Here is a 17,184-nt window from a genome sequence, read left to right as displayed (position 1 = left end):
TATTTTTAAGTAACTGAAATCCAACTGTGTGTGTGTTTTGGTGTGTGAGTATACACAGTATACTCAGAATCAGAGTGAGAGCCCTGTTTGCAGGGGATCTAGCACCAAATGTGTCACTTATGTGCACCAGCGGAGAAGTGCAAGCTAAGTCAACACAACAACAACAACAGTGCCTGTAGGTGCACAGTAATCCTGGTACTAGAAGCAAGTGCATGAGGATATCTTACACAGCTGTTAAGCATAACCAACAATATTCAAAGGATTTTTTTTTCTAAATCCCTCATGCAGAACTTCTTTCCCAAGATTTTCCCATTTTAAGCAGCTATACTCGCACTTAAATTCACCAGTGAATAAGAGACCAACAAATGTGGCATTTTAATTCTGAAATTATTACACCAGAAGTTATTACAAAGCAATGCTTTAAATGCTTCGCTTTGATTAGTGTATGGACAAACAACACTTTGTGTGCTGACAACAAAATAACAAGGTAGTTTGTGATGTGCAGCAGTAAACAGTCTCTCACCTCATGCCTTCCTGTGTTCCCCAGTTTGAAGTGGCAAATAGTGTGCAAGCATTGCAGCTCTTTGTGGGTAATGGTCCTGTCATGAGTGAACATGGAACATAGCGCTGTAATAAGGACCATTATGGAAAAGCCTCAGAACAATTAGATGAACAGGGACCAGCAGTAATACAAAGTCCTTATGAGGATGCGATGTGACAGTAGGGCTATTATAATGAGTGTGTGAAAAAAATCAAGGAATTTCTCTTCTATTTCTCAGTGTTCAATGCCTTTAAACTTATATAAGTCAAATAGTTCTCTTTCACAGTGATAAGTTGCATAAGAGTAATATATTGAGTCTAATGTCTAAGAAAATATAACCAATCATAATTAAAGATACATTTATTTTGCACTGTAAGTTTCTTTTAGTGTTTCTAATATAATTATTATCTATTTATATGCTATATATAACAAAACCCAGAGTACTGCAGGAAAAACTGGTAATAATTTGCCAATAACTATCAATCTTATATAGTGGTCTGTATTAACATGTTTTCTACGTGTTCATACTAGCATTATATTTTTTTTCAAAATGTCAATATTCACTACACAGATCCTCGACAACTGGAAATACCACAAAGCAAAGGTTGCATCTTACTGGCTGGTGAAGCTGGACTCAACCAAACAGCGAAAGGTAAGATTTTTAGAAGAATTCAAACTGCAATGACCAACTACAGCTTGGTAAATCTTTGTTTGGGGTTTGTGTGTCAATTTGTGCATCTGCATTTATTTAAAACATTCAGATTTGTTTTTTTGTGTGTTTGTTTCATTTAAATGGGATAAAAGTTTTCAGAATCTTTTTGCTATTGCAACATGTCTAAACACAGACAAAGAAAAACATGTTCTTGTTATTTAGAGGGGAAGGGTCAAATATTGACACCTAAGTGGCTCAATGTGAGTATATTTCACTGTGCTAGGGTAACCATTTGGGGTTATCAACCAGATAACTAGACAGTAGTTTGAAATAAAACTATGGGTTTTTATGGCATTTACTAACTAAAAATAAATGTATTCTCATGAATAGCAATCCCTCAAATCTGAGCATCTTAACATTATATAAGTATATAGCAGCATAAGTTGCAATTATGCAAATTATTTACTTCAGGTATGAGTTTTAAATTTGGTGTTATTTGTGGTAGTCTCTTCAAATGTCATTCTGAATATAAGTTTGCTTTCTAACAACTCAAGTAAATCATTACACAATTTATGAGAGACTGAAGATAATTTTGGCAAATAAGTCTTTCAAGTTTACCATTGGCAGATGAGACAAAAAAGTTCATTTTAAACCTTTTCTCAGACACAATTCTTTGAGATAATGCTTCATTTTTTTTTAGTGTTGTGTCTAAAAGTGTTAAAAATGGGGCACATTCGTCTTTTGACGCCTGTGTAAATGGCCTGCCTCTGCCTTTTGCTGTCACAGGTTCTATACTGTCACCCTGCACAGAATGGACGTTGTTAAAATCGGCGAATGTGACAAAATGTCACCACTCCTACCTATTTCTTTGAAAGCTTTTGAACAACTTTTAAAACACAAAAAATAATCCCCAAATCTAACTTGAGAGAAAAAGAGGAAGAAAGACCCCCAAAAAACATGACAAGCATGAAGATCATTACTGTGTCAGACCATGAGAGGCAGAAACACCAAAAAAGATGTAAACAAAACAGAAGAGGGGACAAGACGTGAAATGGCATGCAGTAGGCGTGTCAGTAATGATGTGATCTCTCAGCCGCTGCTTTCTGCACTACTGTGCTCAGCTGTGCGGTGGGCTGTGGTGGTGTGAGCTCATGTTTATTTGGAGTGAAGCAGCCTAATGAGCAGCAGGCAGAGGTCAGGAACGTAGCACCCACCGCTCCGCCGACTGATTACCATACCAAAACATATCTGTGTGTGTTTACTCATCTATCAGTTTGTCTTAGTGTGCATGCATGCCTCGCTCATCTTGTGTTGCTGTAGGGAAATCTCACTTTTCGCATCGCAAATACACACACACGGATGCTCAGACGGATGGGCACTTCAGTAATGAGGAGCAAGGAATCAAAGTCAAAAGAGCCTCAGCGCTGCTCTGAGCGGGAATGAAAAGAGGAAGAAAAGGGGAGGAAGAGAAGGCTGTGAGGTGGGGAGGGATGGGAAAAGGAAGAGGGAGAAGATGGAAGGTTTGGCGCAGGTGTCTGTAGACCGCCCGGGAACTTCTGACACCTTATCTCCAAGACTGACATTGGTGCAGCAATTAGTCCTCTTCGAGGCTCTCCACTGTCTGCCCCGATAGTTTCCGTCCTGCCTATAGCACAGCCTCACACAACCACACACACACACAAATGAGATGTGAACTTTAAATCTGTGCACAGAGACTTGTATAAGTGCACAGCCAAAACTGCTCAAATACTTGTTTGTCAAAAAATCTGAATGAAGTCATTTTCACATTTTTTTGGCTAAATCCTGTTTGTTTGCATTCTTGATTGTGCATTTTTGTCTGGATTTATTCATAAATGCAAGCTTGTTCTTTGTTTTTGAGTAAGCTTGGTTACAATTGTGATTACTAATTTATGGGGGAAAAAAGAAGAAGAAATTACTGTTGGAACAAATGCCAAAATCTGCATATGAAAGCAGTGGTATTATTTTTCTGCATTGGAACATGTAATTTGCTCATTAACACATACTTGGTTTATCTTTTTTGTTTTTCCTCATCTCACTATCATTTCTCTCTCAGGTGTTGGATATTGTACGAACCAATGTCCGCTCGGCACTGCAGCGGATTTGGAGGGAACCAGATGTAGAAAGCCTCCATCTCTATCGGCTTTTTCACCGTGTCTTCAATCGACTTCTCTGGAGTCACGGACAGGGCCTGTGGAACTGCTTCTCTAACACTGGGTAGGCTGGTCTGAGCAAGACTTTACCTGTATTGTTGCCCAGTTATCAAATGATCAAATTTGAAGCATGCTTTTGATAACTAGGTTGAACGGCTAAGCATGTCTTTGTGGTGTAATCTGCATATTTTTGTCAGTAAGTGATTATCTAGAAAACAAACCAGAAACAAAAACAAAAAAAAACATACAAACAAAGCCAGTCAGTTTGTCTGTATACGACAGATAAAATAGAGAAAGGGACTTTAGCTAGGTTGTAACTTTTTTCATGACAGTGAATATTTGCAAGTTTTTTTCATCAGAAGCTAAAAATAGTTGTTAGTTTGTGTGATTAGTTGTGAGAAAGTCTTGCATTACAACAGCATTACAATGAGGATGGACAGATAATCAAATCTGCTAGTTACAGCTAATAAATTATGCTAATTTTATTAACTTATTCCAATAAAAATAACTAACATTTTCAATACCAGTGGAATTTTCAGTAATAACTTGAACCAATCTCAACAAAAAGACCAAATGCACACACACACACACACACACACACATACACACACATTAACAAATTGCTCTGAATGTCACAAAAAATGAATGGAATCTAATTTCGTTGAATCAACACAAATAAGTGATCACACTGCAGACCAATTACCACTTTATTCATTGCATAATATCACTCTTCCGTCTCCATAACTAGAGGCTCATGTAGCACGCAATTTCTCCATGCCCGCAAGCCCTCTGTTCATCAATATAGTAGTTTTAGTGACAGCAGGGACAATTTGCCATTTTCATTCAGTGTGACTGCAGAAGAAATGCTGTCTGAAAGATAGAGAGTGAGTGACAGATCGAGCAGACCTCGTTGCACTTTTCCTTAAATCGCGGCTGTTAATCAGGGCTTATTCACAGGTGAGAGCAAGAAGAGAGGAGAGAGGGGAATGAAAGTGGGGCGGAGGTGAATGGAGGCCTCTTCAGTTCAGGCTGTTATTTGATACTCTGAATTTTTTATTGTGGTGTTTTTTTTATTTATTTTCCTACATTTTGAAGTGAAAAAGTGACTTCCCACAACCTGAGTCACTGCACTTACATCTCATTTGATGAAGCCACATCAAAACACACAAAACTGTACTATTTCCCACAAGTGGTACACTCATCAGGGTTTTTTTTAAGCACATGTAATTTTGCATCTCTCTCAAACTGGAGTCCAGTCATTTATTTTACACAAGCGTTTTCAATTGGGCCCTCACATGTACAATACTGATACTTAGACAGCTGCTGTGCTGGTTGCTTTTCATCTCCTCTGAGATAAAGGTGTGACCTTCTCACATCTCCTACTCTTTTTATTCTTTACAGTTCAGTTGTTCAGTGCCGTGTTTCCCCTGACACAGAGGGCTCAGAGGGGGTAACCTGACTCGCTACCCACAACTCTCCATTCTTCTCCCTTACATCCTTCTGAGTCCTAATTGAGGGCAAGTGCAGAAGAGACAGAGCAGGTGACAGAGATGAAGTGACTGACAAGCAGGGGGAGAGAAAATGACACACTGTCTTGTAGAGAGAAAGTAGGGAGTGATTGGAAATGAGATACTGTAAGAAATGGCAAAGATTGGGTGAAGGGATATTGGCCTGCCAGGATTAGCCCAGCCAGGCTACCCACAGTCGGCTGCACCCCCATTTAGTCTTTGTCTGATCACAGCATGCCCTGGATGAAACAGCTAGCTCGCTAGGCTATCATCTGGCCCCTCCCTACAACAGATCATGGCCCCAACATGGATGAACCCAACAGGGGCCCCATATCATGCAGAGGCAGTTGAGGCGGTTACAGCTTGAAAAGCAAACTCCAAATCCGGGGTGAAGACCCCCCTCCCCCCACTCCTCTCTGTCTCTTGTTTGATATTTTATCTAAGGGACTTAACAACAATCAAACAGCCCAGCAGCTATTGTGGGCAATGAATTCAACAGGCTTTAAAAAAAAGACTTAGGAGGAGGAGAATGGAAACAGGCAGTTTTGAACCCTTTCAGAGGAAGCACATCCTACCTCCCAAGGAGGAGAAGACATCAAAAGTACCCCCTGGGGTTGTCTGTCTTAGTTGTTGAGGCTCTCTCAGTCAGGGGTATGTCTGGGATTGTTAAGAGGGTTAACTGTACTTGGATTTGTTTTATCCTTCCTCTGTGTGTCTTCCTTTTTGTCTGTCCAATTGAGGATGTGTGCAAATGAATTTTCCACATAGTGAAAAGACTCACATGTTAATTTGTGTGGCCATAATGCAAACACCATCAGTTTACAATTGTGAGTTCCTGGTGCTATCTGTAACCTGTATCTTAACTTGACTCCTGTTCCCCAGTTCATCGTGGGAGACCATCTTCAGCAAGAGCAGCGAGGTGGTGTCGCCCCAGGAGCTACAGTGCTGCCGCCGGCTGGTCCAGTTGTGCAGAGACTGCCTGCTGGTTGTTTACAAGTTTGTCTCAGAGTCCCGTGGCTCTTTGACCGGACTCAGCCCCGAATGGGATGACACCAGGTGAGGGTTACCTCCAGGCTTTTGATATGTCCCTACTGAGAACTTAAAAAAAATGCTTCTTCTAATATTTAGGCTGCAAAAAAGCAGAGCTGGCGAAGATTCAAGAACACATTTCTAGGGTCTGTCAGCTCTCCTGTTGGAGCTGCACTTTGTCAGTGCTTTTTGTTGTGTTGAGCTAAAGCTCTGTGAAGAGTGTTAGCTTTCAGTAAATCTCCTAAAAGAAATTTTGAACCAACATCTTATTCTCTAGCTAACAGATAATTTTGTTGGAAACAGAATATTACGCTGTAACACATCTACAAAACCAATTGATATATACTAAACATATCAATCAGCTACAATAATCATTGACAGATGGTGTAAAAATCATTGATCAGCCTATAACAATCAGTATACTGTTGGAAAAGATTGGACTTTGACAAAGTTCCACCCAATCATGCAGAAAGATCCTAAAGTTTAAACAGCCTAGGGCACAATGAAAGATTGTGTGCTTGGTTCCAAACTGGGCCTTCACAATATTACACAGGTGGTTCTAACATTGTGGCTCATTGGTGTATCGCCATAAAACCAAATAAAAAGAAATATACTCAACACGGGGACAATAAACGGCGCCCACTGTGGTGCTAAACATGCATAAAGATAGCAGTGAACATCCTTGATAAATATTTATTTTGGTGTTTTCATCTGATATTTAGATCAAAGTAAAAAGTTAATTAAAACAGTCTAAACCCCAAAAGTGCCAAGTAAATAAATTCCCTTTAGAAAGCACTGACAAACACATTGCTATGATACAACTATCATCATTACACCTCTTTCAGGAAAAATTTCCTCTTTCCCCTCTATGGAGCCTTGGAGCCATCATCTTCCTAATGCAAGCGTGATAAAACAAACAAGCAAAAATCAGCCTCATTCTATTTTTAACACCGAACCCCACAGGGGACAGCCGCTCAGGTTTGGAATGAGTGAACTTTTAAATCACACATGCTTTGGGCTGGCAGACAGGGTGGGAGCTGGGTTGGGAGTGGGAGAGAGGTAGAGTATGCTGTTAACAGGAAATAATGGCCCACAGATTAGCACTCAGGTTAGCCTGGGGCCCCTCGAGGCCTTCTTAATTCAATTAGAGCCCAGATGAGTCTGAGCAGCAAATGACCTTACGAGAGAGAGCTCCTTTTTTTTTTCCCGGGGCCTCGCTTTACATGATTCATAACTCTTGTGCATATTTTAACAGGCTATCACTTTGCTCCTACTGTATAAAAACCTGAGCTGTTAAAAAGTATTTGGGGTTTGTGTAGAATCAAAGAACTTTTTAGTTTTTTTATTGTTAGTATTGGTACTTTTATCTTCAGAATATTTTAAAGAATAATAATTGTAAATAAAATATGTAATGTAAAGATTTCAGGACCAGAACCACATGTTTGGAGATGATATTCTTTAGTGTAGCTTTAAGCTTGCATCTGTCTGTCTCTCTTTATTTCTTCTGTGTCTATATATCTCTGTGTAAAAAAAAAAAGCTTTCCATTTGCTGCTGGATCAACATCTACTCATGGCTCCACTCCTGCTGCTGTCGCTGCTGCTTCTTCCTCCTCCTCTTCCTCCGTCTCTTCGCCCCTCAACGCAGGTCTCTGCTTGGTTTAGTTGCCCCATTCTTGAGCAATGCTCACTGCTTTTTTTCTGCTGCCACCACCTCACATATGTAATGATGGTCTGATTCAACTTGTTTGAAGATAACTGCTTTGGCTGCAGAACCAACAATCTGACATGGTCTCCTTCTCTTTTGCTTTTTATCTTAAAAAACAAACAAACAATAGAATTAGTTAACATAGCATGATTGTGTGTTTTAGTAGCTTAGATTACTTGTAGCTGAAAACTGAAAACAGTCTATTCATAATTCAAAATAGAAGAGAAGGAAGCACATTCAGACTGTTTGGCACACCTTTGGGTCCATGCTGCAAACATTCAGCCAGCTTGCACAAACTGCCTCTGTGTCTGTCACACTCCGTAATCAAGAACATCGTACTGTACGCTGAGTACATTTTTTGTTCAAGTGCCCTCAGTAGGAACTGAGCGCCTCGCTTCCACCACATCAGTGCCACAACCAACCTGAGCACCACTCTCTTTTTGTCACTAGAAGACAGAAAAAAAGGTTTGGTTGACATCATGTGGCTTGTAGTTCCACAACAAGTGGCTCACATCTCTTCATCAGGCATGCAAAGGGCCGACACAAGCCAATTCAGATAGCTGAGAAGCAATTAGGATTTTCTCATTGCTGCATATGCTTAACATGAATTGATAAATTATGTGTGTGTGAGAGAGAGAGAGTGCGTGGGTGTGCATGTTCATGTTCCTGTGCCGTGACAACAGTGATCCCTCTCTCCAGACACTTCAGATGACTTCAGACTGTTGCATCAGTAAAGAGACAAGCAATATGTAAATAAACTTATGCATATAAGCAGTGCTTCAAAAGTTGCAGAGAATGTAAACTTATCCATTAATGGAAATATGTGAAAATACATGAAAGGCTGTTAGATGTATATTTTGCAGAAAATGAAAAGAACACAGGGGTATTTAATTTCTATAGGTCCTTTCAGGTTTACCAGTTCAGTACATGATCATACACAAAAAAGCATCAGTTTGCATAAGAAAGAAGGCGCAGCTAAAAAAAAAGTGAATTAATTTCCATAGATTTTATGTAAAAATGACAGCTTTTACTGCAACAAGTTTACAGCCTTGTGCAAATGAATGATTCTAGTCTCTAAAGTAATAAGAAAGAAGCGCTGCTAAAAGAAAACATGGCTCATTTATGAAGGTGGGCACAAATATGTCTGATGCTCGTTAACATACAGTTTATGGATTTCTTTTATAATGCTGCTGCCTGAACAAGTTGGGAAATTTTCAAATAATTTAGTAATAAATATTTGTTCAGTTGTAGTCTGTCATACAACACTGTAATACACTGGCTGCTGCTTCATATTCTAATGGAAATCTGTTTGTATATTAGTTACAGTGATTGAATAAATAAACAGATTTAACAGTAAATTAAATTTTTTCACTTTAACTTTTTCTCCTTTTTTACTACAAAATGTTGGGCATTGCAAAAGTTTTATTTTATGCTCAAAGCCTGCTGTTATAAAAGTTTATTTATTTTATATGTTTTGAGTTGGGTAGAAAAGATGAAAAGGTTAAGGACATTAAATCTGGTTCATAAAAGAGATGCTCTGCAATTTCTTTTTAGTTGGATTTTATTTGTACAAACACTTCTGTATAGTAACATGGGACTCTTTATTTTATTCTGTGATGGAGACCGAAGGCCCTGACACTTGGCAAATTTTCAAGCAAACCAGAAATTAGAGAAATATGTATTCTCTCTAATATAGGTCTATAGTTACAAAAACTGAAAATGTCCTAAGAAACTACAAGTGGTGCATCTCCACTGGCAGCTAAACAAGTTTTATGTTTTAAAAACAGCAGTGCACAAACCAATGGATGACGCTAATCTTTAATTGTCATTTTATAGCAGAGTCCTGTAGTGTAACCACCCAAATGTTTTCACCCATTTAAAAATAGGTAACTCGTATTTGGTTTATTTAAAATCATCAAACCCTTATTGTATATACACATATGCAGCACTTGGCACACAAAGTACTGTAGATCTCATTTTTTGCAGCTTTCAGCACAGGTCAGAGTTTGTTAACTGGGGTCCATGGGGTTTCCGTTGTTGAGCACACCTGCCTGCTTCTGTTCAAACAGCCTTCCTGTGTGGAGAGCTCTGATCAAGTGTGTCAAAAGCCTCCTGGGTTGGAGGACACTCGTTGGGCTTGTGTGGGCTGATGAGAGGAAGTGGCCAAATAACCTCACTAATGATTTTCTTGTTAAGCCTGGAATTACTGCCAATACCTAAAGACAATTTTCTCATGATGACCAAAGTTTCAGATTCTATTAACTTTAAAGTGTGGCGGTAATTAGAATTAATTGGGGTGTTTAGCTCAGTGTGGGCTGCAGATACCCTTCGAGCTTCTTTATTCCTCTTGGTTTATGATTGCATCAGCTATCGTAGCAGTCTTCTGCTGCATCTTTAGTCATGGTATTTTGTTTCGTCTGGCCTCCTCTTAATGCATCATGGCACTTGCATCTCAATGGAGGACTTCAGATTGGCTTGTCAAGAGAAACAGTAGTTGATAGCAGCTTTGCATGTATGGATTCGTAGACCGGTATCTGTATCCGCTGATGGATTCAAGTCAAGCACAAGTGCGTGAACATGCCTCCCACTGGCTTTCAAGCATGCGTATAGTTGCCAAGGCCCTCTCGGTGATCAAAAGGAGGACGGACCTGGAAGATACTGAATGAGGGTCCAATTAAATATAGCCTGCAGAGACAGCAGCCGCATGGACGTGCGAGGCAACCCTCCATCCCTCCCACCGCCTTCCTCATATTTCACTACCACGAGAGTGATTCTTTATATGAGCTGAATATTCTCAAAGTGAATAGCAGAGGAGCTCATAGAACACACACTCGGCCCCACGTGAATGTTCAAAATTTAATTTTCTTTCTTTCCTGGTTTCTTTCTTTCATTCCTGCCCTCCCTCCCTTACTTCCTCAACACCCATTTTTCTGCCTTGGCTTGAGGTTTCCAACTTTGGAAATAGAGTTGTGATAGAAATACAATCCCTACAGATGTGAGTGAATCTCATAGAAGAGAGAGAGAAAAATATACGGTGCTGAGAGCAGGGAAAATAAACACAGAAAACAAGGCGGAAATCAATCCAAGGGTGACATTTAAATCTTGGTATGAAATCATTTAATGCACTATGAAACTGCACTCTGAGCTACATAATGGACAGATATGTGAAAGGCAAAGCTTTCCCACCTCTCTGGGGTTTGAGTGGAGAACTTTTAAGAACAAATGTCACACTGAGCCATTGTTCACCTAGTCTGGGCTCAGATGAAGACTATGTGCTTGAGGGATACATACAACCCACTTGAAGCAGTTTCAAGGACACTCTCATTGGACTAAATCAATTTAATATGAATCTCTCCTAACTCTCCTGGGTTTGAGGCCGTGTTGAAACGGATGCCCTCAGCGACATCTATTTTTTTCTTTTTTCCTTTCCAGTCGACTTCAGGAGAAGCTGCTCGGCTAATTTGTCCACGAGCTATCTCACAAGGAGCGAGAGCTGTCAGAGAAAAATGTGCTATCACTACACAAGCTTTTAAAGAAGATATTATTCCTTTTCTCTAATCCTCAGCCCCGGTGGGTCCTTTTTGATTAGACTGTCACATCTAAAACACTTCCACAGGGACTACTTCTTATGACCATTGTGCTTGTTTAACTAAACGAGCATTAGATGTATTTTTTATTAAATAAAGATCCTTGCTGAAGATGTAAAAAATAGGGTCACTGAATGTATAATTTAATGGTTTAAGTCTTCTGGAAAAGCCCATAATTGTAGGTCATTGCTCAAACTGATCAGTGTGGAAGAATTTTAAACTCCCCATCTCATGTCTTCTAAACATCGCCCTAACGTTTTGCTTAAGCTTCAGTTAACCTTGAGCAGGATCTGATCATCTCATCTGACATTGCTCTGACAACCGTATCTGACTCATTTCTAGTAACTAAGGAATATTGGAGCAGGGTTGAGCTCCTCCTCAACTCTATCTCAACCTGACACTGGTCTCATTCTCAGGTACTGGAACGCTGTTAGCAGGAGCTGCCTCACTGCTCTGTCTCGGTGGAAGGTGTCATAGAAAAGTCTTAGAAAGGTACTGACGTCTATGCCTCGGAATGATAGGTGAGGATCTTTTGTTCATGATACTAGAACTTTAAGGGTCAAAGTAGGAAAGCCAAACTGGCCTGAAAAGCAGTATGAGGGTCACGATTGTGTTAGTTACAGCACAAATGTATTCTGTATAACTTTTTAACAGGGTAGTAGGTAAGAGCACTCTCTGTATTTTGGATGAACATTACACGATAAAAGCTGCAATGATTCATCAATTAGTTTATCAAATGAATTATTTTAACTCATTAAACCCCCAAATTCAGCTTTCATCTTAAAGTTGCTTGAAGATTTTATGTTTTTGACATATATTATAAAAATACAATACATGTTGATCTGTTCCAAACTAAAACTGGCATTTCTATAGACAAAACAGGTTTGCTGATTGTGTCACTGCTTGTTACCTGCCCTCTACAAAATACTTCTGATCAAACCCTTGAAGTTTTTTTTTTTCCCCCACTTTTTTTCTGCTTTCAAGGCTAAGGGCCGTTATAATATCTTGACACCACCAGGCCATTATTAAAATTGAGCTGTGCAAATGAAGAAGGCCATAAATGGTAGAGTCAATATATGAAAAGTGGGTTATATGCTGTCTCTATGCAGGCTAAAGCAGCCCGACCTCTAAATTGTGACCTTTGCAGGACTAATCCTCTCATTATGTTCATCCTTTCCCCTAATCCCTCCATCCCTCACTCGTGTCCGTCTGTCCAGGTACCTGCTGCCAGTGACCTCCCAGTTCATCATGAAGTGGCCTTCGTCCAGCTTTGGCCGCCTCTCCTCGGCCGTGCCACGCTCCCGCAGCCTTTTTGCCGCCAGGATGGACCACTTCTGAGGTCACCGTGGCAAGCCTGGCTTCTGAAACCTTGCCTTTTGACCTCAACGCCCCCATCACCTCTGCCATGACTCCCACCCAGCCAAACTCAGATCTTAGTAATCCCAGTATGGACTTGATGCAGCTTTGGACTCTGACTGGGGCCTCGACCTTGCCCATTTGTCTTGTGGAAGATCAACAAAGAGATGGTGGAGGATTTGGGGTTACTGAAGGGTGTTATTCAGTTTAGGTTAGTTGACCCTGTTCAGACCAGCACACCAACCAAATCCTTCATCCCTCCCATCAGCACCAGTAACATCAGAGGGTGGGGTCACCTCTCTGTTCTCATTGCAATTATTGTTTCATAATTTATTGTACAGTTACAAGTCATGGTACTGTAAAGAAAAAGAATTAACATTTACTAAACAATGCAAAGGTTATTTATTTATGTATTTATTTATTTTGTAAGGTATTTCATGAATGCAATGATGAAGAATGCAGATTGGGAGTTTTAATGCATTTGAACATGTGGATGTAAAAAGCTTATTTTTGCTGGCTGTAATCGGTAATTTTATTCCTGTTTTCAGATTTTAATTTATTTGATAACTTAAATCAGATTGCTTTATATTAATAATTTTATGTTGTTGATGCCCAGGGAACTTGAGATGTTTAACTTTTGAATGCTGACACTTTTTGTTTTACTTGTGCGATATTAAGTGCAGCCCAATTAAGCGACAGAATATTTTGAATGTGAGCGTAGTAAGCCAAGCCTTTTTGCTGCCTAGAACACAAGCTGGCTCAAATGCCCCAGCGAGAAGAGCCAAACCTCTCAAAGAGCTCCCACTAGTTCTTAATATGCATTGTGCAGTGCGTGTCACGGAAAGCAAAAGCGGATGCACATTAGTAGAGTTTGCATGCTTAGACTTTAGTCTGTTTAGACCCAGCTGTAGTGGTAAACAGAGGAGCTGCGTTTGGAATATACTTGAAGTTTTGTTTTGGTCTTTTCAATGATTGTGTTATTGCAAAGAGGACACTTTACTTTCACATTTGTCATCTTGAGTACTGATGTTTTAAGGACAACAAGGATGTGATTCAGAGATTGTTGAGCACGCTGAATGAGCCCATGCATACTGTACTGTAACAACAGTGACTTGTTTAGGATGCAGCTGCAGTCTTTGTCCTCACTGCACTGTAGGTACAAGTGCCAGGGATTTCATGGATGTGTCCATAATTCGCACATCTACTACAAGCATCAAGTTGGATTTTACTTTAGGCTTACATGTCATAACCCACAACAGGACCTCAGTTTTAGATTTAAATGTTATTAGGGAGAAACAAAGTATTGTATGTTTAGTAGTTTATTTGCTCTATGTACTACTTAAAAAACAGTACAATATGCATTTTATAACAATTTTATCTAACAATTGTAGCAGCAATGCTGTGCTAAAATGCTCAAATTGAGGCGCCCCAGTTTTGTTCATTTCTCCATGCCAAAATGTTTATTTTGCCTAATTTTATTTGTGTTATTTAAAAACTGTACATTTTCTTTGGCAGAACAGGATTTTTAATTTTACATAGCAATAAAATGATAAACAATTTCACCTTGTTTTTTTGGGTTTTATTTTTTTGTAGAATATGTAGAATTACCAGCTTCACATCCTTTTTTTTATTACCGGTTTTCAAACATGTTTATATGAAAATGGGAATGATTATACAAGGTAAAATTATTTTACGGAATTATCTACAAGATTTAAAATAAACCCACCTTTTTTTGTTTTGAGTGTAAGAGCAACTCTGAACATCTTGACATCTCTAACATGAGCACATATTCTGACCTTGGATTATAAGCGATCAAAACATTTACCACAGAAAAGGTTTTCCACACTGGGCAAGTTGTGACTGCACATCAAAGATGGATGACAAGAAAAAAAATGTCCTCTCAGAAAAAAAAAGATTTACAAGCATGTATTTGGGTTCTGAGTCAGTAACTAAAAGCACCATAAAACTGATGACTAAAATGTTAAAATCAAGGCTTGCTGTGGTAGATGAACCAAAAGGTCCACAGAGATGAGTCTGAAAATACAAATGCTATTTTGTACTCTAATTAATTTCTTTTTTTACCACTTTATCTAGACCTAGAAAATGCTAAAAGCAAATTCTATACTTTTTAAGACTGTGTAGGAACTCTGTAATTAGTTTCCAAACAGTGGCACATTTAACAGAGCGTATTTTACAATTTTGCTTAGTTACATATTTTAGCTTCCTAACAGATCATTACAGATGTTTACTCTATATCCAAGTGGTGACAACCTGGGTTTTACTCAGCTGCAGGGCTTCTGCAATAATAATATAATAATAAAAAATTTTAACCTTAAAATATCTGATATTATAGGTGGAAATATGAGTTAAGGAACAAAAGAAAAATTGAGTAAACCAAGCAGAACTAATTAGAACATTTAAGTGCTGCTGAGCTGTAATGGCTTAAAAACTTCCTCTCCACCTGGTATTTGTTGCTTGAACAGTTCTCGGGCTATCTGCTTTAACCTCAGAGTGATATCACATTTCACAGCAGAAGCCCCAGAGGATGGTGATACTCCTGACCTGTCACTCGCCTCTGTAATGAGAGTGTGTACCCAGACGGCTTTTCTTGTTCCATCTTGACCTGAAAGCTGCCCTGTGCAGATATGTGTGTATGTGCAGAGTCAGTTTTATTTAGACCTGTAACGGCAGCATCCAGAACAGTTTCCTCCTCCCTTCTGTCAGCAGAAGAGGTGCTGTGCCTGACCTTCAGGCCCTCTGGCCTCTGCCTTGGCCCCTGCAACCAGAAGAGAGCACGGGGCAGTGAGTGTGTGGCGCTGTGACCCTGTTGTACTGTCCAAAAATATCTCCCTCAGCAACAGGGCTGCGTTGTTTACTCCTGACATTTCTACTTGTCACTCCTCCCATCCATCCAATTGCTCTTTCCCCACTACCTGTGTGTGGCCTGTGCAGCTTTGCTGACCATGTTCAGCCCCCCCACTTTTTTTAAGCAAAACTCAGCTGACCCAGTTTCAGGGCCCTAAGCCGACCAACCTCTCTGGTTTGAAGAGTAAAAAAGCAACTGGGAGCTGTATGAGAGGTGGATGGTTCAGATGAGATAAGGAAGCACACTTTCGTGCAAAACACAGATGGCCAGGCTGCAAATCTGCTCTTAATCCACTATTTCAAATGACACATAGAAAAAAGAGCAGTGCGGTTTATTCTGTAATTACGACTGTCAGAGTGAGGTGTTTGGGCTGTGCTCCTTATCCCTTCCTGTGAAGCTTTAAAAGTGGAGCCGATGGTCGTCTGTGGGCTTTCAAATGGCAGAAGTGACCTTTCTTATCAGACAAATGTAGCCTCTGTTCAGCTTGTCTTTGACAATGGCTCTGTGTGTGGATTATGTCTATGTGAAAGGCATGCACAGAGCGGTACACAGATGAGCCAAAACATTATGACTCACTCTTTGCTGTTGGCGTTTTGTTTCCCACTGAACAGCTACGATACAAGGAGGCCTCACCTTTGACTATATCTGGCACCGAGGCATTGGTAGGAAATCTTTTAAGTCTGGTCAAGCACAGTGTGTGAAACGGCAATATATGAGGCTTGGTCCTCCACATCCCCTGTCTGGGTTTATGATTTGTCCCTTCTTGGATCTATTTCAGGAGCAATTCACTGCTGCTGACCGAAAGAATCCTACGAGCCTTCATGAGAAGCTTCAACTTATTCATCTGGCATTTAAACTGCACTTCCCATCCTGCAACCATCAGACGATGAGAGCAGATTGCTCACTTACTAATATATCCCACAGCTCGACATGCAGTATTTTAAAGAGATGATCAATGTTTTTTGTTTTTTTTTGCTTCACCGGTGAGTGGTCATACTGTGCTGGCTCATCGGAATATTTGTGCATAGCAGAATCACATATGTTCACTGCTGTTTTATGAGTTTTTCAGGGCTCACGCCTGCCTCATTGTGTTGACATTTAGATGTATTTGTGTGTTTTGTTAATGTATTCTCAAAGGGACACATTCGCTGATGTCCGCTGCAGTGCATCATGTGTGGTGCCTTGTTTACAACATCTTTACTCTCAGCGGGGGGTCCAACAAGTAACTGACACATAAACCAACAGAAAAACACATGCATGCTGAGGAGCAGATATGGTTTTCACTCAGCTCATCCCTCTGGCTTTGGGGTTTTTGCTGCACGTTTCTCAGGAAAAAAAACAGGCTGTTTCGATCATATTTCTTTTGGTGTTGCACATTTCAAATGGTGTACAAAACAATTAAAATCTAATTTTTTTTTTTGTTGTTGTTAGGAAGCTGGTAGCTCATTTGCATCAACTTTTCCAACATTTAGCTTCCGGTGGATCAAAACAGAGACACTAAAGGAGTCTTACCAAACCAATCAACAAAAGTCAATAAATTTGTTTTCTTTTTTAAAATTTTTGGAATTTTGAAAACTATTTTTTTTAATTTAAAATGTAAACATTAAAATCTTCAGTCACTTTGATGATCAGTCATACATTTCAGTCGTTTTTTAATTAAACATGGAAACCATTTAGCTTTAGCTTTTATTTTAGTTAGTTTGCCGCACAAAATCATTTTTTAAAAGTTATTCAGCACTTGAAATAATGATAAACATTTAGCATGCTGA

General features: G+C 39.6%; 1 protein-coding gene across 3 annotated transcripts in view; it reads left to right on the top strand.

The window, feature by feature from the left end:
* ttll7 (tubulin tyrosine ligase-like family, member 7) overlaps positions 1 to 14,239 on the top strand; it is a 67,861-nt gene extending 53,622 nt beyond the window's left edge. Inside the window, exons 18-22 of one of the 3 annotated variants that reach the window (XM_017413514.2) lie at positions 1,113 to 1,193; positions 3,268 to 3,428; positions 5,755 to 5,928; positions 11,610 to 11,714; positions 12,411 to 12,521. In XM_017413514.2, the coding sequence (XP_017269003.1) occupies positions 1,113 to 1,193; positions 3,268 to 3,428; positions 5,755 to 5,928; positions 11,610 to 11,670 (477 nt within the window). In that variant the 3' untranslated portion in view covers positions 11,671 to 11,714; positions 12,411 to 12,521. Of the gene's footprint in view, positions 1 to 1,112; positions 1,194 to 3,267; positions 3,429 to 5,754; positions 5,929 to 7,439 lie in introns of all 3 variants that reach the window. The other 2 variants (XM_037974185.1, XM_017413512.3) reach the window with 2 other exon arrangements.
* Positions 14,240 to 17,184: the final 2,945 nt, after the last annotated feature.

The sequence above is a fragment of the Kryptolebias marmoratus genome, linkage group LG24 (assembly GCF_001649575.2).
Source record: "Kryptolebias marmoratus isolate JLee-2015 linkage group LG24, ASM164957v2, whole genome shotgun sequence".
In the NCBI taxonomy this organism is placed as follows: Eukaryota; Metazoa; Chordata; class Actinopteri; order Cyprinodontiformes; family Rivulidae; genus Kryptolebias; species Kryptolebias marmoratus.
This window is presented reverse-complemented; position numbering and strand designations above follow the sequence as displayed.